Consider the following 27,534-nt stretch of genomic DNA (forward strand, 5'->3'; position numbering starts at 1 on the left):
ATTTTTTCAATTTTGAGCTTCCTTAAGCCTTTTTCTTCTACTTTAAATGGCTCCTATTATAATAACTATATGGAAGTATTGCCAACCATAAATTGATTCTGAATTTTCAACAGATTTATTTGTCAATCACGAACTAATAGTTTATTCAGATACCAATTTATTTCTAATAATCAAATTTATTGAAATGAGATTTAGCTTGTGCTTGAAAGATTCTCTCCTAGACATCACATATTAAGCATAGGAAGTGCTGGTGTAAAAGTTGTCATAATGGGATGATGACATTCTAATGACATACCTAATAACATGTGATGGACATGACATTGGGAGGTGACTAAAATTTAGAGAATGTATCCAATTAGGTTGCACTCACTGCACTTTGAGAATGATTCAGGAAATGGTTGCAAAAGCTCCTGCATGGATATATAAGCTGGTGCCACAGCTGGCTTTTCTGACTATGAGAATGTCTGTGTTCCCAGCACGCTGACCTGCAGGTGAATCTAGCGAGTGGTCTGTTGACTTCTCCATCAATTTGGATCATGATGTGGATGAGAATACTTCTGGGTGTTTTTCTCTTTCATCTGTCTCTTTCACATTCTCCAAAAGTGTAAGTGATTGCTTAGAGTTGTGTTATTATATACAGAAGTCACATAGAGTTTGTTATTAAAAATTCAAACTTACTACATTTTTATTACAGTGATTTGATTTTTCAAAGTGTAATCAAAACATATTAATGTTACTACAAATTTCAAATTTGAGTGAGACCATTATCTCTGCCTGATATATATGCTAATTTAGAGTTAAAAATTGTACTTTTATTAAGGAAGAGGCTCATTAATCAGTAGTTGGGGAAAGAAGGTAGAAAAATAGTAGACAAATGTAAAATGGAATGTGCATACCAGTTCATAGGAAAAGCATTGTATGGGGACACCAACACTGTTAACCTTTATAGAACTAATGATTAAAATTAATTCCTTCTTTGTTATTGGAATTTTCTTGTTTTGTCTACAAGCCTCAATTCACAGCCAACATCTTTGTTTCATGTATTTCAAGACCTCAGTTTTAGCACTTTTCTGTATTTTTAATATTAAAAAGGAATGTATTTTTATGAAGCTCCAGAATCCTTCATCTAACAAAACAATTGCTAAGTAGCCAATTATTTCTTTGAAACTTTCAATTTTAATATTCTTGCTTAAATTTTGTAGGCAGTATGTTCTACTGGTCCCTTCTGTTCTACAAGAAGGCTCCTTGGATAAAGCTTGTGCCCAGCTTTTTAATCTAACTGAATCCGTTGTTTTGACTGTTTCCCTCAACTATGGTGAAGTCCAGACAAAAGTGTTTAAAGAGTATGATACAGGCAAGAACTTCTTTAAATGCATCAACTTTCAGGTAAATACTTCACTCTGCTTACTGTACAACATAAATATTGAAGGTGCATGAAAGCCATCCACATAACTGACTTTCTAGGGACAAAGAGACTATTTGAATGTATGTGTAAAGTTATTTTACTTAAAAATATGTGCAGTCCTTAGTTTGAGATAACATTAGTACAACTATAAATGGTGTTGAATAAGGGCAAGAGCAAAACCATTGGATTTTTTGACAGAAATTTGTTGAAGGACAAAAGATCCATCAAAGAGCAACTCATGCAGAGAGGGAAGTTTTAAGAAAGATGGAGGAGAATTTATTTAAATGGTGAAATAAGAAAGTAATTAAGACCGTCAGGAGCCAGTAGCTCACACATACAATCCTAGCTACTTAGGATGCTGAGATCACGAGGACCACAGTTGGAAGCCAGCCCAAGCAAAAAGCTTGCAGGATCCTATCTCATTAGGAAAAAGCTGGGTATAGTGACACTTGCTTGTCATTTCAGTTTATAATAAGAAGCTTAAAATAGGAAGGTCATTGCCCAGAGAGGCCTGAACAAAAAGGGAGACCTATCTTTCAAATGGGAGAGCATCTGCCTTCAAGTACAAAGTCCTGAATTCAAACTCCAGTACCACAAAAGAAGAATACTAAGAAATGACAATTTGTGAATCACAGCTTGTAGGACACCAATACACAATTGCTAATAGAGATTGCATGACAAAACACCTGTCTCACAAATTATCTATTTGCTTTCTAGGTTCCTCAGGCCCAATTGGATCCACTGGCTTTTATCACATTTTCTACTAAAGGAGCCACTGTCAACCTTGAAGAGAGAAGATCTGTGGCAATCAGGGCCAGGGAAAACGTGGTCTTTGTACAGACAGATAAACCCATCTACAAGCCTGGACAGAAAGGTGTGCATACCTAAATTACATTACCCTCAACTGGTATCATTTATAGAATTTTTTTTTTGTGGCTTAAGTGGCAGAGCTCTTGTTAAACAAGTGTGTGACCCTGAATTCAAACCCCAGTACCACCAAAAAAAATCCCAAAACCCTTCCGTTCTTAAAACAGATCAAACAGAATGAGGTCCATCGAGGGCCACGTGGGAACTGGGCATAGGAGCCTTGGTCTGAGGCTCTCTTCATCCATCAAAGGGCACTCAGCCAAGTTGGAACACTTAAGAGTTACCGATGTCACATGCAGGGGTATACGTATGTGAGAGGTAAAGCAGGCCCAGGCTGAGGCCTCTGCCAGCTGTCAGCCGGGATCTATAACTGCTGGCATGTTTTCATTACAAAGAAGATAGCGGGATCTCTGAAAGTCACGTACAGTCTTTGTGTGTTGCGGAGAAGGCAGTGACTCATAGATGATAGGCTCAGCCTGCAAACAGCTCTGTGGACTCCAGAACGCTGTATCAAGGTTTGCAGTCCCTGCATTTATAGAATATTTAAACTCATGTACACAAGACAAGCTCAGAAAATTCATTGTGTTATAATCCATTAGAAAGGTGGATCAAAAATGCAAAATAAAAATGCAGATTATATAAACTAAATGCAAGAAATTTAGTCTTAGTCAATCTTGGGTACAGAGCCTCAGAAACTGTATTTTTAAGGAGATCCTTAACATTCTAATAATATCTGTATTATTCTAAAATAATATGGGGAATCATGAAATTTTAGCAAGTGCAAATTTACACAATTATAGTTGAATTAGAAATAAAATGGTGCAAAGTGTTTCAAGAACATGTCAAGAGGTACTCCTAGTAGCTGGAGAAGGTCTAATGGTAGAATGAACAGCATGACATTGAATTAAACTGAAAAGTCTCTTTTCATCCCTCAGCTTAGAAGAGGATAATGAACATAATTACAGCAGTAAAAAAGAAAGGCATTTCAGAGATAAACTACACTTGAGAAAGCACAGAGATAGACATAATTTAAAATCTGTCTTTAAATGGTAAATAGACTCATTTGTAGTAGAAAAAAACAAATGGATAATTAATATTTATAGTATATTTTATTTATTTTTTTTTTGGTGGTACTGGGCTTTGAACTCAGGTCCCTGCACTTGCCAGGTAGACACTCTATCACCTGAGTCACACCTTAGCCCCTCTTCCTTTTTGCTTAGATTTATCCTGAGATAGCACTTATGTCCAGGCTATCCTCCTATCCATGCTTCTTGCATAGTTGGGATGACAGACACACACCACCACATCCAACTTTTTATTGGTTGAGATTATGGTCTTATGAACTTTTTGCCCACGCTGGCCTTGCACTGCAATCGTCTCTATTGCTGCTTCCTGTGTAGTGAGGATTGTAGGAGTGTGTCACTGTGCCCAGCTTATTTTTTTTTCAAGATATTTTAGCTTTCTTAAAAGTGTTAAGATACAATCGTCCTTTAGTATCTGGGGATTGATTCTAGGACGCTGATGCAAAAAGGAAGGAAAACAAGGGGAAGTGAATGAAAGAATTTTTTTTTAAGTCCCTGACTATGTGGGTGAGTAAGAATTTTAGTGTAGCTAAGTAATGTCTGTGATGAGTCACTCCATATAGATTTGGGCACTGTGCCATGATGAAACAGTCTGAAGACTGTTCTGATAAATCTATACATATCATTAAACCACAAAGGGAACGTCTTTATAGTATTTCCACTGAGTTGTCTACTATGCTTGAGCAAAAAGGGTGGGCATGAAAACAAGGAGAAAAGTTTTGGGCAAAAAAAAATCTATATTTTTTTTTTTAGGAAAAAACTTAACAGTGGCTACCCTCAATAGTTTTCTTCTGAAAAAATATATTAAATAAAAAATATTACTTTTCGATATAGACATGACAAATTTTTTATTCAACTTATAATTACATTCACAGATTCCTAACAATCTATGAAATATAACAGTGGTTACCCTGACTAATAAATTGCAATTTAAACATTTATTTATGTGGAAAATATAAATACATAGTGCCATTTTATTTTTAAGATACATTTTGGAAAGATCTTATGCATTAAAAGTTTAATGGAATATGCTATTACATTATTCTCATATGTTAGTTCATAAATTTACTCCTTCAATTATTAGCTATTAATATTCTTAATATTATTATCATTCTCAGGGCACTTTAGCTTTCTTAAAATATTAAGGAAACCAACACTGTCCCTCAGTATCGAGGGGTGACTAGATCTAGGACCCCTGATGGTACCAAATTCTGTGGATGCTTGGATCCCTTATATAATACAGCACAATATTTGCATAGAACCTACGCACAGCCACACATATAGGAACATATCTATCTCTAGATAACTGATAATACCCAAATGCTATGTAAATCATTGTTATAATATATTGATTAGGGAAAATGGCAAGAAAAAATGTCTGCACGTGTTTAGTACACATGCAAATATTTTGTGTGTATTTTCAGTCTTTAGTTAATAGAATCCACAGATGTGGAACCCACAGATATGGATGGTCAACTCTAATACTGTATCAGTTATGGCCCCCTAGGCCATACTTGTTCTTCCCTGACTGTTTTTCCATTACTATTATCTATAATCATGAAACATGAATGCAAATATAATTTTTAAATGATGGAGTCTCTTCAAACAAATAGTTGTCTTCTAATTATTTCTGTCCAACTGTCCATCAAATATCACAAAGAACCAAAAAGCTACAAAGGGTGGCTCTCCATCTTCAGTGAGTAAAACAATCATTAGTTAGGGTAACTTTAAAATAGGGTAATTTTTAAATCTGTGTTTTAAAAATAATTCTCAAAGGTGGTTTTGATCCTGAGGCTCAGTGGGCATGCATTGAGAAGCTCTAACATAAAAAGAAGGAAAAGATTGCTTTGAATACTGACTTGGTGGTTAACACTTCACCAGTGAGGCAGGTGTGAGTGAACTAAGGATTATTGTCATCACAGCTTGTTTAGCTATCAACATATAGGGATTTTGGAAAAACCCCAACTGAGGGAGGTGACAAATATGTACTAAAGCTGTAGAAACTGTGCTGAATATACATTTCTACCCCATACCCTCCCCTTGTCCTTTGCCTCACTCCCTTGATTCAGAGCAGTCAAGAAAATGGATTGTTCACATCAGTACTGAGGTAACAGATGGAAAAACATGGTTCAGTTCTGAAGTTTGGGCAACATCAATAATTGTTGAACAAACATTATTAATTCATCTCTAATGTGGCCAGAAGTCCTCAGGAAGAGGAGGATTGCATGTAGTGAACAAAAAAGAATGCCCAAAAAGTCTTAGGATTCTTGTTAAGAAGTGCTGGAGAAAGCAGAGTTTAATAAGGACTGTTGCTTTATATGGACCACTATCTTCAATCTGAAGCCTATGTATTTCTTTTGCTCCCATCTGCTAAGAAATTATAGATTAGAATGTATGTTAGGAACTATACAGGATACTATCGATGGCTGTTATTGTAAATTTGACCATTTGAAATCTTAAAAAAGAACTTATAAATTATCCAGGTACATTTTTTAGACTGTGTTTTCCAGTTTCATATTTGGCATTTATCATATACAAAGTATCTTATTTTTGCAATGAATGAAATCATTAAGGCTCTGGTTTGACTGCAATTATCTGTGTGGCTTATTTGATGGGTTCTTCCTGACTATTGCTGTAGTGATTTCTGCCCAAACTTGCCTGAAATTAAAAAAAAAAAAACAATGAACGCTAACTCAGACCTTAGAAACAAGAATAGGACAATCACTTCATTTGTCTGCTATCCAACAGGCAATGACCACAAGGTGGGTCCTAAGGAATGTGGAGCATGTTTCAACTCATATCATTTCAGATTCCAAGGTCTCCCCAAAATAATCTCCTCCTTCTTATTCCCCGAAATGCTGTACTAATAGTTCCATTGCATTTGTTTAAAGTATTTACCCTGCAAGAACATAGATTTGGAATAATAAGATATTTTAATTATTTAAACATTAAACTTAGTATTTTAGCTTCCTTCTTAAATAGCGTATACTTATCAGGAATTGAGCAGAGGGGAAAAAAAAAAAAAAGAAACTTCACCAAAAATCTCAAAGATAGTCCAGCATTGTGACACATGACTATAATTCCAGCACTTTGGAGGCTGAGGCAGGAGGATCATGAGTTGCTGGCCAGCCTGGACCATAGTAAGCTCCTGTCGAAAAAAGAAAAGAACCTCTGAAGAATGCTTTTAACAACTGAAACAAATCTCTTCAGATTTGTTTTAACTTCCCTACTTAGCCTGAGAAAGCAGCAGCAGTCCCACAGCCCAGAAAAGAAACTCAAACATTTATTCTTTTAGCACTTGTCAGCAGTTAACCAGTTAACTATTCTATGAGGAATAAGTTTTGCCCCAGTTGACAATTCGCTGCTCTTCTGGTGATTTGTTTAGTATATGTATGTGAATGATATCAGTTTAAATTACATGACCCTGTGCAGCTTGGATCAGGTGACCAGGCCAAAATATAGGGTCACACAGAGCCAGTAGGACTGCCAGGGATTGATCTTTTTGGGTGTTCTGACAAGAGGGGTGTGGGCAGAGCAGTTGTCCCAAAAGATATCTCTATGAAGTATTAAAAATAGCATTGAAGAAATTTTGCATTTAAGAATGAATGAATTAATAAAATACCTGACACAAAGATTATGCTGAGAACACTCCTTTAAAATCTCTATGTACATAATGTTAGACTCTGAAAATATCCCATTTTAAATTTTAAAATGTCCCAGTTTAAAGTTTTTAACTGAAAAACTGTTTACTGTTTTCATAATTTGAAATCCAGAAAGCTGAGTGTTTGAAAAACTAATTATGGTATGTCTAGATAGGGGGAATATTTGGGGCAGTGCACAGAAATACATGAATTTTTTCAACAAAATAACTCCTGAGTGAATTTTGAATTGACATTTTCAACAACACACATTTCACAATAACTGTAGCCTCCCTAAAAGAAATAGTAATAAAACATATTGGTATGAAATCTAATATTATGCAGATATCACAAATATTTCCTGGGTTAAAAGGCTGGGGTATAGTTCAAGTTGTACAGCTCTTGCCAAGTACATGCAAGGCCCTGGTTCAATCCCCAGCACCTTAAACAAATATCCCCTGGGTTTGACATAATTCTAAAACACTTGTATTAATTTTGAAAGCTGTGACCAAATTTATGATGTGTAGGAGGAGAAAGTACAGATAAGAGTAAAAGAATGACAGAAGTAGTTTTGCTGAACACTTTCTTGGCAGTCTGACATAACAAATCCAGCATGATAACCTTGTGTGATATGTATTTCATTGGCTCTGTGTGTAACTAATTGCCACAGACTGCAATAATCTACTGCTTTCTGATTCACTTAAGCTAATCCTTTGGATAGAAAGGCTGTATAACACAAAAGATGAATAACTTTCTTTATATTATCTTTATTTCCTTCCTCAGTAATGATTCGAATTGTGTCTCTGGATGATGAGTTCAAACCTGTTGATGAAATGGTAAGCTAGAATTGGAAATAACTGAGTACTTATGCACTTCTTTGTTTTTAACATCATAAAATTAATCAAGGAAAATGAGGCTGACCAGTCTATTATTGACCCTATGTTTTTATTAGTCCATCACCCATTGTGTTCCTCACTTAGAATCAAACTCTTTTCTCCTTCTCCTCCTTCCTTTTTTCCTTCCCTTCCTCCTTCCTTCCTTCCCTTACTCCTTCCTTTTCTTCCTCCTCCTCCTTCTCTTCTTCTTCTTCTTCCTCTTCTCCTCCTCCCTCCCCTCTCCTCCTCCCCTATCCCCTCCTCCTCCTTCTGCTTTTTCTCCTCCTCCTCCTCCTTCTCTCTGACTCATCACAAAAAATAAATGCACTTCTCAATTACAAATATAAAGCCCTGTGACCCAAATATAGAGAAGATGTCCTTCCTGTCCCAAAATTATTATACTAGAGCAGAAGTGATTGGGAAAGAATATGAATGATTGCAATAAAAGTGACACTAAAATGTATAAGGAGGATACATCATTGCATCCTTGACATCTGGAAGAATAGAACATGGCAGATAGTAGGCTCTCAAAATTATATAATGAGTACGTTATATATTAAAAGAATGAGTAAATGTTATGCAGTGTAATATGTTATAACTACATGAGTGAATGAATAATAAGTCAATGAAAGCATTATTGCTGCTTCTTATTTGAAGTTATGAGGAAAGTTATTAGGTCAACTTCCCCAGAATCAGACCCTTAAACAAAGAAAACTGGACAAATGAATTATTAATAAAGTGCCTTAGAAGAAACCGGTAAGAGAGTGGGAGGAAGCAGCACAGGGCTAGAGAAGTTGCCAAGCACGCACGCAATTGACTTCAGACAAAGTCATCAGCCTGACTGGCAGGAAGTCCTGAGTATAGGTTACACTTCAGATTTTGTGCTTCTCTTAGGAAAGAAAGCTAGGCTTTCATCCTCTAACACTAGGCACATGTTGGTTATGAGCAGTGGCCCAGATAAAAACAACCCCCCAGGAGCTTGGCAGGAGGTTGAAGGACAGGCTCTCAAGTTCACAGATGAAAACTGTTAGGAACTGAGCACAGTGAAATGGGACCAAGGACAAAGAACTGGAAAATAGGGATGTAGAGGTGGCTCATTGGCCACTTCTGCTACCGGTGTCATGGTGAGGTGAAACTGAAAGACTCCTTAGAAAATAAAGGTGACATAATGTTTTAAATTAGGAACAAGAAGATATTATAAGCAGCGAGAAATGTTACAGGAGGCATGAAGGTAGGGAATCAAGAGGACTTGAGGAATGGTAACATAATAACCAGGTTTGCTAAAACATCCAAGTAACATAGAAAGTCATGATGAAAAAAACTCTAGATAGGAGATGTGGTGCCATGTTGTGGGGTACTTGAATTACATTTAGTCAAAAGAGCAGTTTGTGTGCAGAGTAGAGGAAGACAACGGACAGGGATGAATTCCAGGGCCTTTCCAAATTTACTCTTTATTCAGGGCAGTTTTTTATCCCTTAGGGACAGTGATTACACTTCACAGAAATACAGTGGATTATTATCAGATGCCAATCCACAGCTAGGAGAGACTGAATAGCCAGAATACGATGATGATGATGATTAAGACAGGGGTTCAGCAGGAGACTACAGTCTTGCTAGAGACAATCTGAGAACAAGGGTGTAGTAATGAAAATAACTTAGAGATAGTGAATCATGACTGAAGCCTCCACAAGAGGAAACCTGACACATGTCTTTCCATGTATTTTGAACAAACTTGTTAGAACTAGTCACTCTATTGTGGTTTCACTCTCCTTTTTCTTCTTCAGCTGAGCGGATACATTGACGCTTGATAACCTATGCAGACAGTTTCTCTGTATGTTTACTGGTTTTCCCTCCTCCCAACCACCACCTCCATCCTCACATATTCAAGGCATCACCACTTCTTTTTTTCTTACATAAAAATTTATTCATATGTGCATACATTGTTTAGGCCATCTCTTCCCCTTGCCCCCTACCTTCCTCCCTCTAACCACTTCCTCCCTTGCTTCCAGGCAGCTCTTCTCCAGTTTTGTTGAAGAGAAAACCTAAGAGACAATAAGAAAGACATAGCATTTTTGCTAGCTTGAGATAAAGATATGTATACAGAGAGATTCCTAGCATTGCTTCCATGCACATGTATATTACAACCCGAACTAGTTCATCCCTACCAGACCTCTTCACTAATTCCCAGTCACCTTCCCATAGTGGCCTCTACCAGTTTAAGATTACTTTATTCGCTCCTCTACGGTGGGCATATCAAACACTTTCAAGTTTTAGGTTTCCTTCCCTTTCCCTATTCCTCCCATGTTTGGTCTCCCATTAGTGTGTGACCCATGTCTGATAATATTACCGCATTTGTTTTAGGTCTATAATTAGCATGAGGGAGAACATATAATTTTTGGTCTTCTGCGCCTGGCTAACTTTGCTTAAGATGATGTTCTCTAGATCCATCCATTTACTTGCGAGTGACAAAATTTCATTCTTCTTTGTGGCTGAGTAAAATTCCATTGTGTATAAATACCACATTTTCTCAATCCATTCGTCAGTGGTGGGGCATCTTGGTTGTTTCCATAACTTGGCTATTGTGAATAGTACAGCAATAAACATGGGTGTGCAGGTGCCTTTGGAATAACCTGAGTTGCAGTCTTTTGACTATATCCCTAGGAGTGGGATTGCTGGATCATATGGCAGATCTATGTTTAGATTTTTAAGAAGCCCCCATATTGTTTTCCAAAGTGGTTGTACTAGCTTACATTCCCACCAGCAGTGATTGAGGGTTCCTTTTCCCCACATCCTTGCCAACATTTGTTGGTGGTGGTGTTCTTGATGATAGCCATTCTAACAGGACTGAAGTGGAATCTTAGTGTGGTTTTTGTTTTGTTTTGTTTTGTTTTTTTGTGGATGACATTTTTTTTCTTAATAACCACTTTTAAATTCATAAATACAATCTTTAAAAATCCATACATAAAATGCAAATTTAACATAGAAACTTATTCCCAACTCCAATATTTCTACCAGCAACACTTTAACAAATTACTTCTCAGTGAAGGGGAAGAAAGATTCCAAGTTCATGCCACTGCAATAGCAATACACTGAATCAGGGGATTGTGATTTTTCTCACTCTTAACCCTCAGAAAAAGAAAAAGCAATCTGCAAGAATCCTGCACATTTTTATTTCTGCCCCCACATCTATTTTTTTATCCTTTTTTTTTCTGACTAGGTAATTTCACATGTTTCAAAAAGCAACAAGTTATCATTTACATGCTGGAAAGTCCTGTCCTGCTACTGTCATGTTGACTACATTCTTCCCATTCACCTATAGATAACTTTTTATTATTATTATTAGTCATTTATTCACATGTGCATACATTGTTTGGGTCATTTCTCCCCCTGCCCCCCACCCCCACTCTCTCCCCTCTCCACCCTCACTTCCAGGCAGAACCTGTTCTGCGCTTTTCTCCAGTTCCACTGAGGAGTAGAAATAAGCAATAATAAGAAAGACATAGCATTTTTGCTAGTTGAGATAAGGACAGCAATACAGAGAGATTCCTAGCATTGCTTCCATGATCAAATGTGTTACAACCCAGGTTGATTCATCTCTAACTGATCTTTACACTGGTTCCTGATCCCCTTCTCATGTTGATCTCTGTAGCTTTAAGGTTTCTGTATTAGTTCCTCTGGAGTGGGGACATCAAACTCTTTCATGTTTTGGGTTTTCTACCTATCCCCATACCTCCTGTATGTGTTCTCCCCTTGTCATGTGACCCTATATCTAGATCTAAAGTCCCACCTCATTTTAGTCAGATTTGCCAGGAGCTTGTCAATCTTTTTTATTTTCTCAAAGAGCCAGCTTATTGTTTTGTTGATTCTTTGTATGATTTTTTTTGGTCTCTATTTCATTATTTTCAGCTCTTAGTTTTATTATTTTTCTCCTTCTGCTTGATTGGGGTTTTGCTTGTTCTCATTCTTCTAGGAGTTTGAGAAGCAGCATAAGGTCATTGATTGGAGATCTTTCTGTCCTTTTAATACATGCACTCATGGCTATAAACTTTCCTCTCAGGACTGACTTTCTGTGTCCCACAGGTTCTGGTAGATCGTGTTTTCATTTTCATTAACTTCCAGGAACCTTTTAATTTCCTCTTTTATTTCATCTGTGACCCATTAATCAGTGAGCAATGTGTTATTCAGCTTCCAATTGTTTGCATATTTTCTGTTGTTGTTTTTGTTATTGAGTTTTAGTTTTAATGCATTGTGATCAGATAGAATGCATGGGATTATTTCTATCTTCTTATATTTGCTGAGGCTTGCTTTGTGCCCCAAGATATGATCAATTTTGGAGAAAGTTCCATAGGTGGCTGAGAAGAATGTATATTGTGCAAAAGTTGGATGAAATATTCTGTAGACATCAGTCAGGTACATTTGATCTATGGTGTGATTTACTTCTAGAATTTCTTTATTGATTTTTTGTTTGGATGATTTATCTATTGATGATAGGTGGGCATTAATGTTTCCCACTACCACTGTGTTGGCATCTGTATGTACTTTTAAGTCCTTTAGAGTATGTTTGATGAAATTGGGTGCACTGACTTTGGATGCATATAGGTTGATAATTGTTATTTCCTTTTGTTGTATTTCACTTTTGTTAATATGAAGTATCCTTCTTTATCTCATTTGATCAATGTAAGTTTGAAATCTACTTTGTCAAATGTAAGTATTGCTATACCTGCCTGTATTTGAGGGCCATTGGCTTGGTAAATTTTCATCCAGCCTCTCACCCTAAGCCAGTGGGTTGTTTTTTTTTTTTTTTCTGTTAATGAGAGGGGTCTCCTGTAAACAACAGATTGTTGGATCTTCCTTTTTAATCCAGTTTGCCAAACAGTGTCTTTTGATGGGGAAGTTGAGTCCGTTGACATTCATTGTTAATATTGATAGGTATGTGGTGATGCTTGCCATTTAGTGGTTTTATTGTTAAGGCATAACCACTTCTAATCCACTTCCTTTCCCTGTCTATTAGGGTCACACTAATTCAACACAGTCATTAGTTTGCAGAATCAGCACCGTTCTACTCACTGCTTGGAGAAAATAAGGAACTTAGATCAATGATAATATAATTTTATTAGACACTAATTTTTGAAACCACTGAAGCTGAGTAAAATCTAGACAAATTAAATAATAAAAATTCAATCTGTTTAACTCAATGAAAGCCATCTGCATTAGGAGTATAACAACCAGATAACAAAAAAGGGTAGATCTCTAACTGATTTGCCCTAATCAAATTTGATCCAAGTAATCAACCTCTTTCCATGGCACATAGAGATAACACATTTTTATTTCCCTCCCATGAAGAGGGACTTAGTAAAAGAGTAACATAATAACTTGAGTTAGTTCTGTAACATCATCTATTTTTGATAAATCATCAAAGAGATACCATTCCATGGATTTTAAAAACAAATAGAGCCACCCCAACTTCATTTTGGTTTTCAGTTCCAAGAATTTCTCACAAAGGTTATAAGTCTTGTCAGAAATTTCTACACATTTGCTCTATCAGTGAGAAAATGTTTTAATTCCTGGAAAAAAGCACTTAGCAACTTAAAGGTAGCCCTTTTAAAAATTGTCCTTAGCCTGTTCACATGATGCTTCTAGTTTCTGGTTCTTAATGCCAGACTTCTTGGTTTTAGTGTTTTGAGAGAGCACATTAAATGCTTAACTCTAGATCTAATGGTGTGAAGGCCATTATACACTAGAGAGACCAGAGAGACAGGGCAAACAGGTAGCAGGAAAGAGAAGAAGAGGAGTCTCAAAGTAAGACTTAGCACAAATGCCTAAGATTATTTATTTGTCCTGTATGAAAAAAGTTGATTATAAGGAATAGTGAAAGCTCTAAGACAAATGAATTCATGTGGAATATAGAAATGAGAAGACTGAAGTATTTCAGAGGGCAACCAGCAGTGTAAAAAATTACAGTTGTGAGAATGAATACTGACCATGAAATTTGTCCTTATGGAAGTTAATAATAATCCTAGAGACTTTTTTATTATGTTGAAGAGACTTAAGTGAGGGTTGCTTGCCAAAATGGCAGGGTATATGCTGTAAAAGAGCAGAAAAAATCCAATTCTTGAATGCTAGGTGAAAGAGTTTTAATAAATTCAGTCTCAGTCAGAAATTAAATGTTTGAGTTTTCCTAGGTTATCTGCTTATGTTTCTTTGTTGAATAACACATTTATAAATAACCAATACTCACAAGGGGGAAAAGTTCTTGAGTTCATATATTGACATCATTTTTATTTTTATTTCAGTATCCACTGATCACCCTTAAGGTAAGATAATTGCCAGATAAAGATCTTTTTCTCTCACGTTTTAAAAATCTACTCAAACCTGAAAATCAGAAATCATTTTATAGGAGAAGACTGCCTATTGAAATAGTCAAAAAAGTATTTATTTCATGTAATCATCCTTAAAAGAATATAAATGTTTTTGTCTCTTTGATTTCTCTTTGCGAATGACAATAGGCAGCTATACCATTATGGACATTTAACTACTGAATTTCTATAAATGTGCACTTGGTTATATGCACTCAACCTTAAGAGACAAAACATTGACATGGAAAGCAGATGTAAAACACAGCAATTCTAAAATATACCAAGCCGTATAATATGGAGAGATGGTTAAACAATCACGTCTCTGTGAAGAACTGAAAGACATACGCAGAGGTTAGACTCTTCATAACTTAGGAAGCTGCTTGCTAAAATTTTATGGTGAATGAAAAAAATCCATCATGCAACAAAACATGCTTTCTTTATCCCCAGGACCCACAGGGTAACCACATCCAGCAGTGGGTGAATGAAACATCTGCCGGTGGTATCTTATCTCTCTCCTTCCAATTGTTCTCGGAGTCCATTGGATGGTATAGGATCATTGTGAAGACAGCCTCTGAAAAGGAAAAATATCACTCTTTCTCTGTTGAGGAATATGGTAAACACTAACTATGAAGTTGTCATTTATTAATAAGAAAAAATTAAAACTGCATTTTGACAAGGGCATGGTTATTCAATAACATTGATTATTGTGTATCTTTTCTTTGCATCTTTCCTTATCCTCTGCCATTATTTGAACATTCTCCACTTATCTCATTTTTATTCCCTAGTTACAAACTATAATCTTCACACAATTCTGTATTATCTTACAAAAGTTATTTTACCTTCCTTTAGTGCTGTCGAGAATATGATGGCTTCTGGTATATCACTCTCTTTTTTATGCCATATTTATGCCTCAAAGCACTTTTTGAGGAAAAAGAATGAAATTAACACTAGTTATATAAGGAGGTATTTTCCTTGTATTAGTTCATAAAATCTCCTCTAAAGTTGTATGGTACTGTCATTATTCCCGTTCTATAGATGAAAAGATTGAGGCATACTTTTCTGAGATCAATACCTGAGACGTTGTGTATTTGGACATTAAGTCTGCATTTTTCTATCCAGTTCCAATATTCAGCTCATATGAACTTCAGTAAAGTACATAACAGCAAAGATTAACCAAGGCCCACGGTTTAAAAAGGGGAAAATAATTGTTTCACATGACTGCACTTATCTTAAAGTTCCCTCTTTTGTTTTTATCAACAGTGTTACCCAAATTTCAAATGACTGTGGATGCACCAAGATACATCTTAGTTACGGACTCTGAATTCAAAGTTACTGTGTGTGCATCGTAAGTTTAAATCATACATAATAAAATGATGTATTCATAGAAAAATATTAGAAACAGGAAATAGTACCTTAAAAAAAAAGCAAATGGAAAGGTGTACAGAGCAAGGGAAAAGGAAAGAGTGAAATTACATTGCTGATTTTATTAATTCTTACCATATAGTTGTAATTATTTGATTAGGAACTATGACACATGGCTTTAGGTAATAGTTTGATTACTGTGTTGCATCATAAGATAATGTTCTTTTATACTATCTAATGCTGTAGCCACTGAGTGGCCATATGTAGCTAGTTAAACTTCAATAATTAAAATTAAATAAAATTAAACATTCAATCCTTCAGTTTCACTAACTACATTTCTTATAGCTAATGGTTGCTGAATTGGAGAGCACAGGTACAGAACATTCCACTGTCCCAGAAAGTTCTGTTGGCTAGTATTGTGTGTTTACTCTGACTTTGGATTCAATTTTCTTGTCTAACATAATTACAGAAGAAAACTGTATCTCAAAAATGTATCATAAAGAAAACTGACATAAGGGCTGGAATTAGCTCTAGGGTAATTAGGGTGCACTGTGTGGAGGAAATCAAGAACAGACAGAGACTTTGTGCCAAGTAACAAAGTACTCTACTGGTATATGGCAGAGGGAGCTGTCAGGAACTTCAAGTTGTTTTCCCCTCCCTCATCTCAAAGTAAAGCAGCCTTAGTGTAGTTTTTATATCTATATATAAAAGTTTTGCCTCCTCAGACCTAATATGAGGATTAATTCATTCCCTGGCTGTAGGCCAAAATCTCCTATGCACTACATTATTTTTCATTTTAGACAACAAATTTAAACAGTGTCCCAGTAGTTTCTAGTCATAAAGAAAGGTTCCGCTACTGTTTGCTTCAGACTGGAAGTTTACAAGGGTAAATAAATGGCATAGATAACTTTTTGAAGTCCCTATCTTGTGCTTCCCCTCCAGGGTTGGAAGCAAAAGAAGCTAAAGTGAGGGAAGTCTCCGTGTACTTGGGTGGTAGCAACAGGGGATATCCAGCATAGCTGAAAAGTCCCTTGACAAGGAGAAATCCCCAGAGTCCAGATGTCTAAGGTGCTGCCTTGCCGTTCTTGGCTGCACACTAACTCCTGTGTGATTTTCACTGGAAAGGTGCTGGAATACACAAGATAAGGCACTCTGTGGCAAGTCATCTGAGAGCCAAAACAATGTTAAACATAAATCAGTAAATTGCTGAAGAGTCTAACAATTTGAAATCAAAGAATTAAGCCAAAATAATGAGCAGTTTATACTCAAGGAAACAATTGAAGATCATCCAGAATAAAAATTTAAAAATAAGCAAAATGTGTATTTAGCAGTCAATAATTTATTAAAATGAATCAAAGACCCAAGAATTCAGCATATTGATAACTAAAGATCTATATATAACTATGTAGAAAGGCTCACTAGAAGAATGAATGATTCTGACAGAGAATTTTAAAAACAAAACCAAGGAATCATAAAATATAACCCAGAGGGATATACTGCTATTCCTTACAGACAATTTTTTTCTTTGCCTTTTCTATCTACTGTTTTGGATTTTTACCAATGAAAATGTATTTATGTACTTCTATGTAATTAAAATGCATATCATTTATGTTTTAAAACTAAAAGTATAAGAATAATATATGCTCATAATACCACATTTTGAAAATACAAAAAAGCCAAAAGAAACAAGATATTAACCTAATAAATGAGCTGTCAATTGTTGTTGTATTTCTTCCTTTATTATTATTTTTTTCTTTGTTTACATTGTGTTTTAATGACTTAGATATATAATTTCTACATGTTGTCTGTTTCAAAAAATTAAAACCTTTTTTGGCCTAAAGCATTCTACTTACTTTAACACACTACCATTGTTTAGATTTTCTCCAGAAAATAAAATCTGTTTAAAGGTTGGTGCAGTGGGGTTTCAAACACAAAGAAAAGTATTAATGGCATTGATTTCACTGCTCTGTTCTCCTATTAGATACACCTATGGCAAGCCTGTGGAGGGGAAAGTTCACCTCAGCGCATGCAGGAAATCTACTATTTATGGATCTTGTAGAAATCTCAATTCACTTTGTAAAAATTTTACTACTCAGGTAAGAGATATATTTGAGAAATCATAAAGAAGTTTCCATAGATCTTATATCCTCACTTTCTGTTTGCTTTTCTTCATTCCTGTTTCTTTCTTTAAAGAGTCATACTTTCCTTCTATACTCCTATTCACATTTTTAAATATTCTGTTCTTTAGCTCATTTCTTGTGCTCTGTTCATTCACAAGAAAATGAACTATAGTATTGAAATGCTCGGGTTAATTTCATTTTAGATTAAATAGGGGCATGGTTCAAGTGGCAGAGCACTTGCCTAATAAGTGCAAGGTCCTGATCCTCAGTGCCATCAAAAGTAAAATGGATCTGGCTCCATACCAAAATCTGCAACAATAGCTTGGCATATTCTCCAATACATACTTGTGGATTTAGTTATGGAGCTGTCAGGATGTTTGTGTATTCAAGATTGTTAAATAGGTGATTACTTTTCTCTCAATCTGTTCTTGGATATGTGCCAAGAATAGCACAGCAGTATCATAGGTGTGTTTAGGTTTTGAGGAACCTTCATGCTGACTTCCGCAGTGGTGACACAGTTTACATTCCCACCAACAGTGTTTCCTCATATCCTCACTGGCATTTGTTGTTTTCTTGAGGAGTGCCATTCTGACTGGGGTGAAATGGAAACTTCATGTCCTTTGGATTTGCATTTCCCATATAGCTAAGGATGTTGGACATGTATTTAATAGCCATTTGTACTACTTCTTTGAGAACTGCCTGTTTATCTGCCCATTAATTCATTGAAATTTTGTTCTTTCACTGTTTAACTTTTTGAGCTGTTTGTATATTCTAGATATTAATCCTTTGTCTGATGAAGAGCTTACAAACATTTTCCTAGCATTCTGTGGATTGTCTTTGGATTCTGGAAATTATTTCTTTGATGTACAGTTTTTAATTTGACCCAATCCCACTTTTGAACTCTTACTCTTATATCTTGAGTAATTGAAGTCCTATTCAGAAAATAGTATTTTTCCTAAGTTTTCCTATACTAGTTTCAAAGTTTGAGGATGCTAATTAAAATTTTTTTAAAGAATATGTTTGAAATTGACAAAATTGCAAGTATCATATTTGAATAAATGTGACTGGAAATAGACGTCTTTTTTTATTTTAATTTTATTCATATGGGCATACAATGTTTGGGTCATTTCTTCCCCCTTTCCCCCACCACCTCCCTTACTCCCCTGCCCCCTCCCTCTCTCCCCCACCCCCTCGATACTTGGCAGAAACTATTTTGTCCTTATCTCTAATTTTGTTGAAGAGAGAATATAAGCAATAATAGGAAGGACCAAGGATTTTTGCTAGTTGAGATAAGGATAGCTATACAGGAAGTTGACTCACATTAATTTCCTGTGCATGTGTGTTACCTTCTAGGTTAATTCTTTTTGATCTAACCTTTTCTCTAGTTCCTGGTCCCCTTCTCCTGTTGACCTCAGTTGCTTTAAAGTATCTGCTTTAGTTTCTCTACGTTGAGGGCAACAAATGCTAGCTAGTTTTTTAGGTGTCTTACCTATCCTCATACCTCTCTTGTGCGCTCTTGCTTTATCATGTGATTAAAGTCCAATCCCCTTGTTGTGTTTGCCCTTGATCTAATGTCCTCATATGAGGGAGAACATATGATTTTTGGTCTTTTGGGCCAGGCTAACCCCACTCAGAATGATGTTCTCCAATTCCATCCATTTACCAGCGAATGGTAACATATCTTTCTTCTTCATGGCTCCATAAAATTCCATTGTGTATAAATACCACATTTTCTTAATCCATTCATCAGTAGTGGGGCAACTTGGCTGTTTCCATAAAATGGCTATTGTGAATAGTGCTGCAATAAACATGGGTGTGCAGGTGCCTCTGGAGTAACCTGTGTCACATTCTTTTGAGTATATCCCCAAGAGTGGTATTGTTGGATCATATGGTAGATCAATGTTTAGCTTTTTATTTTTTCTTGTTTTATTATTCATATGTGCATACAAGGCTTGGGTCATTTCTCCTCCCTGCCCCCACCCCCTCACTTACCTCCCACTCCACCCCCTCCCTCTCCCGCCTACCCCCTCAATACCCAGCAGAAACTATTTTGCCCTTATTTCTAATTTTGTTGTAGAGAGAGTATAAGCCATAATAGGAAGGAACAAGGGTTTTTGCTGGTTGAGATAAGGATAGCTATACAGGGAGTTGACTCACATTAATTTCCTGTGCGTGTGTGTTACCTTCTAGGTTAATTCTTTTTGATCTCACCTTTTCTCTAGTTCCTGGTCCCCTTTTCCTATTGGCCTCAGTTGCTTTTAAGGTATCTGCTTTAGTTTCTCTGCATTAACAGCAACAAATGCTAACTAATTTTTTTGGTGTCTTACCTATCTTCACCCCTCCCTTGTGTGCTCTCGCTTTTTTCATTTGCTCAAAGTCCAATCCCATTGTTGTGTTTGCCCTTGATCTAATGTCCACATAAGAGGGAGAACATACGATTTTTGGTCTTTTGGGCCAGGCTAACCCCACTCAGAATGATGTTCTCCAATTCCATCCATTTACCAGTGAATGATAACATTTCGTTCTTCTTCATGGCTGCATTAGGGGCTGGCAGAGTGGCTCAGTGGTACAGTGCCTGCCTGGCAAAACGTGAGGTTCTGAGTTCATGGCTGCATAAAATTCCATTGTGTATAGATACCACATTTTCTTAATCCATTCGTCAGTGCTGGGGCATCTTGGCTGTTTCCATAACTTGGCTGTTGTGAAAAATGCCACAATAAACATAGGTGTGCAGGTGCCTCTGGAGTAACCTGTGTCACAGTCTTTTGGGCATATCCAAAAGAGTGGTATTGCTGGATCAAATGGTAGATCAATGTCTAGCTTTTTAAGTAGCCTCCAAATTTTTTTCCAGAGTGGTTGTACTAGTTTACATTCCCACCAACAGTGTAAAAGGGTTCCTTTTTACCCGCATCCTCGCCAACACCTGTTGTTGGTGGTGTTGCTGATGATGGCTATTCTAACAGGGGTGAGGTGGAATCTTAGTGTGGTTTTAATTTGCATTTCCTTTATTGCTAGAAATGGTGAGCATTTTTTCATGTGTTTTTTGGCAATTTGACTTTCTTCTTTTGAGAAAGTTCTGTTTAGTTCACTTGCCCATTTCTTTGTTGGTTCATTAGTTTTGGGAGAATTTAGTTTTTTAAGTTCCCTGTATATTCTGGTTATCAGTCCTTTGTCTGATGTGTAGCTAGCAAATATTTTCTCCTACTCTGTGGGTGGCCTCTTCAGTTCAGAGACCATTTGTTTTGTTGAGCAGAAGCTTTTTAGTTTTATGAAGTCCCATTTATCTATGCTATCTCTTAGTTGCTGAGTTGCTGGGGTTCCATTGAGAAAGTTCTTGCCTATACCTACTAACTCCAGAATATTTCCTACTCTTTCCTGTATCAACTTTCAGAGTTTGTGGTCTGATATTAAGATCCTTGATCCATTTTGAGTTAATATTGGTATAGGGTGATATACATAGATCTAGTTTCAGTTTTTTGCAGACTGCTAACAAGTTTTCTCAGCAGTTTTTGTTGAAGAGGCTGTCTTTTCTCCATCATATATTTTTAGTGCTTTTGTCAAAGACAAGTTGGTTATAGTTGTGTGGCTTCATGTATGGGTCCTCTATTCTGTTCCACTAGCCCTCATGTCTGTTTTTGTGCCAGTACCATGCTGTTATTATTGTTATTGCTTTGTAATATAGTTTGAAGTTGGGTATTGTGATACCTCCAGCATTGTTCTTTTGACTGAGTATTGCCTTGGCTATTCATAGCCTCTTGTGTTTCCATATAAATTTCACGGTAGATTTTTCAATCTCTTTAACGAATGTCATTGGAATTTTGATGGGAATTGCATAAAACATGTAGATTACTTTTGGGAGTATAGACATTTTTACTATGTTGATTCTACCAATCCATGAGCATGGGAGATCTCTCCACTTTCTATAGTCTTCCTCAATCTCTTTCTTCAGAAGTTTTATAGTTTTCCTTGTAGAGGTCGTTCACATCTTTTGTTAGGTTTACACCTAGGTATTTGATTTTTTTTGAGGTTGTTGTAGTTGGAATTGTTTTCATATAATCTTTCTCAGTTTGTTCATTATTAGTGTACAGAAATGCTAATGATTTTTCTATGTTGATTTTATATCCTGCTACATTGCTACAGCTATTGATGGTGTCTAGCAGCTTTTGAGTAGAGTTTTTTGGGTCTTTAAGGTATAAGATCATTTCGTCTGCAAATAGGGATATTTTGAGAGCTTCTTTACCTATTTGTATTCCTTTTATTCCTTCTTCTTGCCTAATTGCTCTGGCTAGGAATTCCAGTACTATGTTGAATAGGAGTGGAGATAGTGGGCATCCTTGTCTGATTCCTGATTTTAGAGGGAATGGTTTCAGTTTTTCACCATTAAGTATAATGCTGGCTGTAGGTTTGTCATATATAATTTTTATAATGTTGAGGTACTTTCCTTCTATTCCAAGTTTTCTTAGAGCTTTTATCATGAAATGGTGTTGGATCTTATCAAAGGCTTTATCTGCATCTACTGAGATGATCAAGTGGTTTTTGTCTTTGCTTCTGTTATTGAGGTGTATTACATTTTTTGATTTGTGTATGTTGAACAGCCCCTGCGTTCCTGGGATGAAGCCTACTTGGTCGTGAATAATCTTTTAGATGTGCTGTTGAATTCTGTTTGAGATTATTTTGTTGAGGATTTTTGCATCAATGTTCATTAAGGAGATTGGCCTATAGTTCTCCTTTTTGGAGGTGTCTTTGCCTGGTTTTGGGATAAGTGTAATACTGGCTTCATAAAATGTGTTTGGCAGTTTTCCTTCCCTTTCTATTTCATGGAACAGTTTAAGGAGGGTTGGTATCAGTTCTTCTTTAAAGGTCTGATAGAATTCAGCAGAGAATCCATCAGGTCCTGGACTTTTCTTTTTGGGGAGACTCTTGATTGCTGCTTCAATTTCATTTTGTGTTATAGGTCTATTCAGGTGATTAATTTCCTCTTGGTTCAGTTTTGGATGATCATATGTATCTAGAAATCTGTCCATTTCTTTTAGATTTTCAAATTTATTTGAATATAGGTTCTTGAAGTAGTCTCTGATGATTTCCTGGACTTCCATGGTGTTTGTTGTTATCCCCCCTTTTGCATTCCTGATTCTACTAATTTGGGTTTTTTTCTCCTCCTCATTTTAGTCAGGTTTGCCAGGGGTCTGTCGATCTTGTTTATTTTTTCAAAGAACCAACTTTTTGTTTCATAATTCTTTGTATGGTTTTTTGGCTTCTATTTCACTGATTTCAGCTCTTATTTTTATTATTTCTCTCCTTCTATTTGTTTTGGGATTTGCTTGTTCTTTTTTTTTTGGGAGTTTGAGATGTATCATTAGGTCATTGATTTGGGATCTTTCAGTCTTTTTAATATATACACTCATGGCTATAAACTTTCCTCTCAGGACTGCCTTTGCTGTGTCCCATAGGTTCTGGTAGGTTGTGTTTTCATTTTCATTGACTTCCAGGAACTTTTCAATTTCCTCTTTTATTTCATCAATGACCCATTGTTCATTAGGAATGGGTTATTCAGTTTCCAGCTGTTTGCATGTTTTTTGTCTTTACTTTTGTTGTTGAGTTCTACTTTTACTGCATTGTGATCAGATAGTATGCACGGTATAATTTCTATTTTCTTATATTTGCTGAGACTTGCTTTGTGCCCTACGATATGATCTATTTTGAAGAAGGTTCCATGAGCTGCTGAGAAGAATGTATATTGTGTAGAAGTTGGATGAAATGTTCTGTAGACATCAACTAGGTCCTTTTGATCTATGGTGTATTTTAGATCTTGGATTTATTTATTGATTTTTTGTTTGGATGATCTATCTTTGATGATAATGGGGTGTTAAAGTCTTCCACAACCACTGTGTTGGAGTTAGTATATGCTTTTCGGTCCTTCAGGGTATGTTTGATGAAATTGGGTGCGTTGACATTGGGTACATATAGGTTGATAATTGTTATTTCCTTTTGGTCTATTTCCCCTTTTATTAGTATGGAATGTCCTTCTTTATCTCATTTGATCAATGTAGGTTTGAGTCTACTTTGTCAGAGATAAGTATTGCTACTCCTGCCTGTTTTCAGGGGCCATTGGCTTGGTAAATCTTCTTCCAGCCTTTCATCCTAATCCTATGTTTATTTCTGTCATTGAGATGGGTCTCTTATAAGCAACAAATTGTTGGATCTTCCTTTTTAATCCAGTTTCTCAAACAGTACCTTTTGATAGGTGAATCAAGTCCATTAACATTAAGTGTTAGTACTGATAGGTATGTGGTGATTCCTGTCATTTAGTTGTCTTAGTTGTTTGATTGTGTATACCTACGTTGAGGTTATTCTCTACTTTCTTGCTTTTTCTTTTCCTGTAGTTTGGTGCTGCTTGCCCTTTCATGGTTATGTGGGGCTTACTTTCTGTGTGCAGAATCCCTTGAAGAATCTTTTGTAGTGGTGGCTTTGTGGTCACATATTGTTTTAGTTTCTGCTTATCATGGAAGATTTTTATTGCTCCATCTATTTTGAATGATAGTTTTGCTGGGTAGAGTATCCTAGGGTTGAAGCTATTTTCATTCAGTGCTGGGAAGATCTCACCCCAAGCTCTTCTTGTTTTTAATGTTTCTGTTGAGAAGTCTGCTGTGATTTTGATGGGTTTACCTTTGTATATTATTTGTTTTTTCTCTCTTACAGCCTTCAATATTCTTTCTCAGGTCTCTGTATTTGTTGTTTTTTATGATAATATGCCATGGGGTAGTTCTAGTTTGGTCTGGTCTTTTTGGTGTTCTTGAGGTCTCTTGCATCTGTATGGGAATAGATTTCTCTAGATTTGGGAAATTTTCTGTTATTATTTTGTTGAATATATTATGCATTCCCTTCGCTTGCACCTCTTCTCCTTCTTCGATGTCCATGATTCTCAGGTTTGGTCTTTTGATGAAGTCAGTGAGTTCTTGCATTTTCTTTTCACAGGTCTTAAGTTGTTTAACTAATAGTTCTTTGGTTTTTCCTTTAATTACCGTTTCATTTTGAAGTTCTGAGAATCTGTGTTCTCTTTGTTCTATTCTGCTGGATTAGCCTTCCATTTTGTTTTGCAATTTTGTTTCATTCTTCTTTCTGAGTTTTTCCACACCCTGAGTCACTTCCTCTTTAATGATGTCTATTTTTGTCCTGAGTTCATTTATCTCTTTATTAACCATGTTCTTTGTTTCACTTTGGTGTTTATACAGTGCTTCTATGGTTTCTTTTATTTCTTCTTGTGCTTTCTCAAATTCTCTATTTTTGTTGTCTTGGTATTTCTTGAGTATCTCCTGTACATTTTGGTTGACCATATCCAGTATCATCTCTATAAAATTCTCATTGATTACCTGTAGGATTTTTTCTTTTAGATTATTCTTGTGGGCTTCATTGGGTTCTTTGGCATAGTTTATCTTCATTTTGTTGGAGACTAGATCTGAGTATCTGTTTTCTTCATTCCCCTCTAGTTCCTGTACTTATTTTTTGCTGTGGGAAAACTCGTTTCCCTGTTTTTTCTGTCTTCCCATCATTGCCCTTGGTGTTGTTTTTGTCTCTGTACTGTGTGCAATTAAGTATTTTCTAGCTTGTAATAATAACAATGGTGATATTTAGAATGGAAGGGTGAGAGGAGAGGGAAAGGAAAGAAGTTGAAGAAAAAGGGAAAAACAAGTAAACAAACAAGTAAAAAACAAACAAACAAACAAAAGTTTCAAAGATATAAGTAGGGAAAGATTGTGTAGTAATCAACAGTAAGCTAAACAGGCATTAGAGAGACAGAGAGAGGATTGAAAAAAAAAATCTCCAAGTTCAAATGCAATAAAGTTTCAGTCTTAATAATTTTGGTGTTAGTCCCTCAGCCTCCAATCCTGGAGATGGTGTCTTAGAAGTAGATCTGTCATTGTCTCATTAAAGGGAAAAAAAACAAAACAGAAAACAGAAAAAACGCCATAAAGTGTCCCAAGTTCAAATGCAATACAGTTTCAGTAAGTTTTTCAGCATGCAGGTGTAGTTCGGTTGTTGTCTCATCAAAAGAGGAGAGAAAAAAAGGAGTCTGGAGACAGTTCTGTGAATGGCTATCTGAGGCTACAGCTCACCTGCCTGCTGTCTTCCTGCTGTTGCTGGAGGCTTTATTTATGCAGATCTCAGGAGTGAGCTTAACACTCACCTAGCCCCTCAGGCTTTGTTTACTTAGAGTTCTCCTGGGTACAACCACCACTGCTACAAGTTTTCCCCTTTCCAAGCACACTGGAGGAGGTGACACTGCACCTGCTTTCTCAGGCCTGCATGTTTATTTACAGGTCACGTGGGAAATGGGTCTTTCCTCCCCCTCTCCTGTGGAGTTTTCCTCCCACCGCCACTTTTACAAGCTCTCCCGCTCCTGGTTGTTGGGTGGGTGCCGCCGCTCCTGCCTTGTTTATTTACAGTTCCATGAGGGATTGCCCCTCCCCCCCTTAGGTGCTCAGGGCACCCCACCCTCTTTGCTACATGTCTTTTTTGTTGTTATTGCTTATTATTCAGTTTCTCTTCTTTTCCCTGGGTGGGGGTCGGTCTGTCCAGGGGCTATGCTGATCTGATCCAGGGTTGTCTGTGGAATTACCACGTACTGCTTAGCTCACCTTGTGATCCATCTCTTCCCAAGCCATCTGGGCACAGGCATCTGGCAGCCCGGAGGCCCTCCTGGTTTCTCTGTTTAACGTAAAGTGGAGATTCTCTGCACCGGCAGGAGGTGTGGAGGGGTCAAAGTTTTGCCTCTTCTGGGTGGTTTTTCCTGTAAGGTGTATCTCCAGCATCTCTCCAAGATTTTACTTTAGGAGGCACGCTTTCTGCTTCCTCCCTCTAGTTGCCATCTTGGAATCTCCGGAAATACATGTCTTTATCCTGTGGATTAACCAAATAATGGCACATTAAGGTGTTCTTTTTAGCTCAGTATTGTAAGAATTAGAATTTGCTAAAAATTCAAATGAACTCATAAATAAATACATGAATTGAAATTTTAAATTATAAAAACAGTGAATTGTTTTATAAAACCAAAATTTTGGTAAAGCAGTACTCAAAGTTGCTTCTCAGAGGTTACATATTTTCCCTAAACTTTTATTTCTGATGTTGTTTTTAAAAGTTAAATTCTCTTTTACTGTTACGTTCATTTCTGTTTCAGCTGGGGAAAGATGGCTGTGTCTCCCAGCTTATTACCATGGATACTTTGGAGTTAAATTGGGAAGGATATCAGAACTCCCTTGAAGTGCATGCTCTTGTCACAGAAGAGGGAACAGGTAACACTCCCTAAGCACCAAGACCCAAATGGATGTCACCAGCCCATTTAAATTGTCACCTAATGACCAACCACACATTGTTAATATGGTTACTTTCCACAGGGTATCTTAATCATTCATATCCAAATCCTGAGTGTTTCTTGTTTCAACCAACATTTATTATACTTACTGATGGATAATCAAATACTAAATATAAGTAAGATTAACCTGGAAATCAGATTCCAATCTATTGATTTTTAATGCCAGCATCTGTTTCATATGTCAGCATCTTCCTTTTCCTCAATAATTCCATATATAAATATAACTGGAAAGTACTCTTATTGATTTTAATTTTGTTTTTTGACCATAGAATCAGATCAAGAGAAGTAGCATAGCATTGGAAGAATGTTTTACCAAACCTCTGAGAAGAAATCCAATGAAATATCTTTATCCCACAACCAGGAATATATATATATACTTTTCTAATAATGAATTTCTTCTATCTCCTTGATTTAGGTCTCTCCCCACAGTATGGAATGATTATTTCTATTACTTAATTT

General features: G+C 36.4%; 1 protein-coding gene across 1 annotated transcript; it reads left to right on the top strand.

Annotated features, from left to right (window-relative positions):
• Window positions 1-485: 485 nt before the first annotated feature.
• LOC141424275 (ovostatin homolog 2-like) lies at window positions 486-27,009 on the top strand. The gene is made up of 9 exons (XM_074077837.1): window positions 486-604; window positions 1,203-1,386; window positions 2,123-2,279; window positions 7,776-7,828; window positions 14,161-14,181; window positions 14,671-14,836; window positions 15,484-15,568; window positions 17,567-17,681; window positions 26,881-27,009. Exons 1-9 carry the CDS (start codon window positions 537-539, stop codon window positions 27,007-27,009), a joined length of 978 nt encoding a protein of 325 aa, XP_073933938.1. The 5' UTR covers window positions 486-536.
• The last annotated feature ends 525 nt before the right edge of the window (window positions 27,010-27,534 follow it).

The sequence above is a fragment of the Castor canadensis genome, chromosome 6 (assembly GCF_047511655.1).
Source record: "Castor canadensis chromosome 6, mCasCan1.hap1v2, whole genome shotgun sequence".
Classification (NCBI taxonomy): domain Eukaryota; kingdom Metazoa; phylum Chordata; class Mammalia; order Rodentia; family Castoridae; genus Castor; species Castor canadensis.

What these genes read in the sequence shown, in the direction of transcription:
- LOC141424275 (XM_074077837.1), top strand. Translation starts at nt 537, where the DNA reads ATGATGTGGATGAGAATACTTCTGGGTGTTTTTCTCTTTCATCTGTCT. An exon ending in CTTTCACATTCTCCAAAAGT is followed by an intron (nt 605 to 1,202) that starts GTAAGTGATTGC and finishes TAAATTTTGTAG; the next exon opens with GCAGTATGTTCTACTGGTCC. An exon ending in AAAGTTACTGTGTGTGCATC is followed by an intron (nt 15,569 to 17,566) that starts GTAAGTTTAAAT and finishes TTCTCCTATTAG; the next exon opens with ATACACCTATGGCAAGCCTG.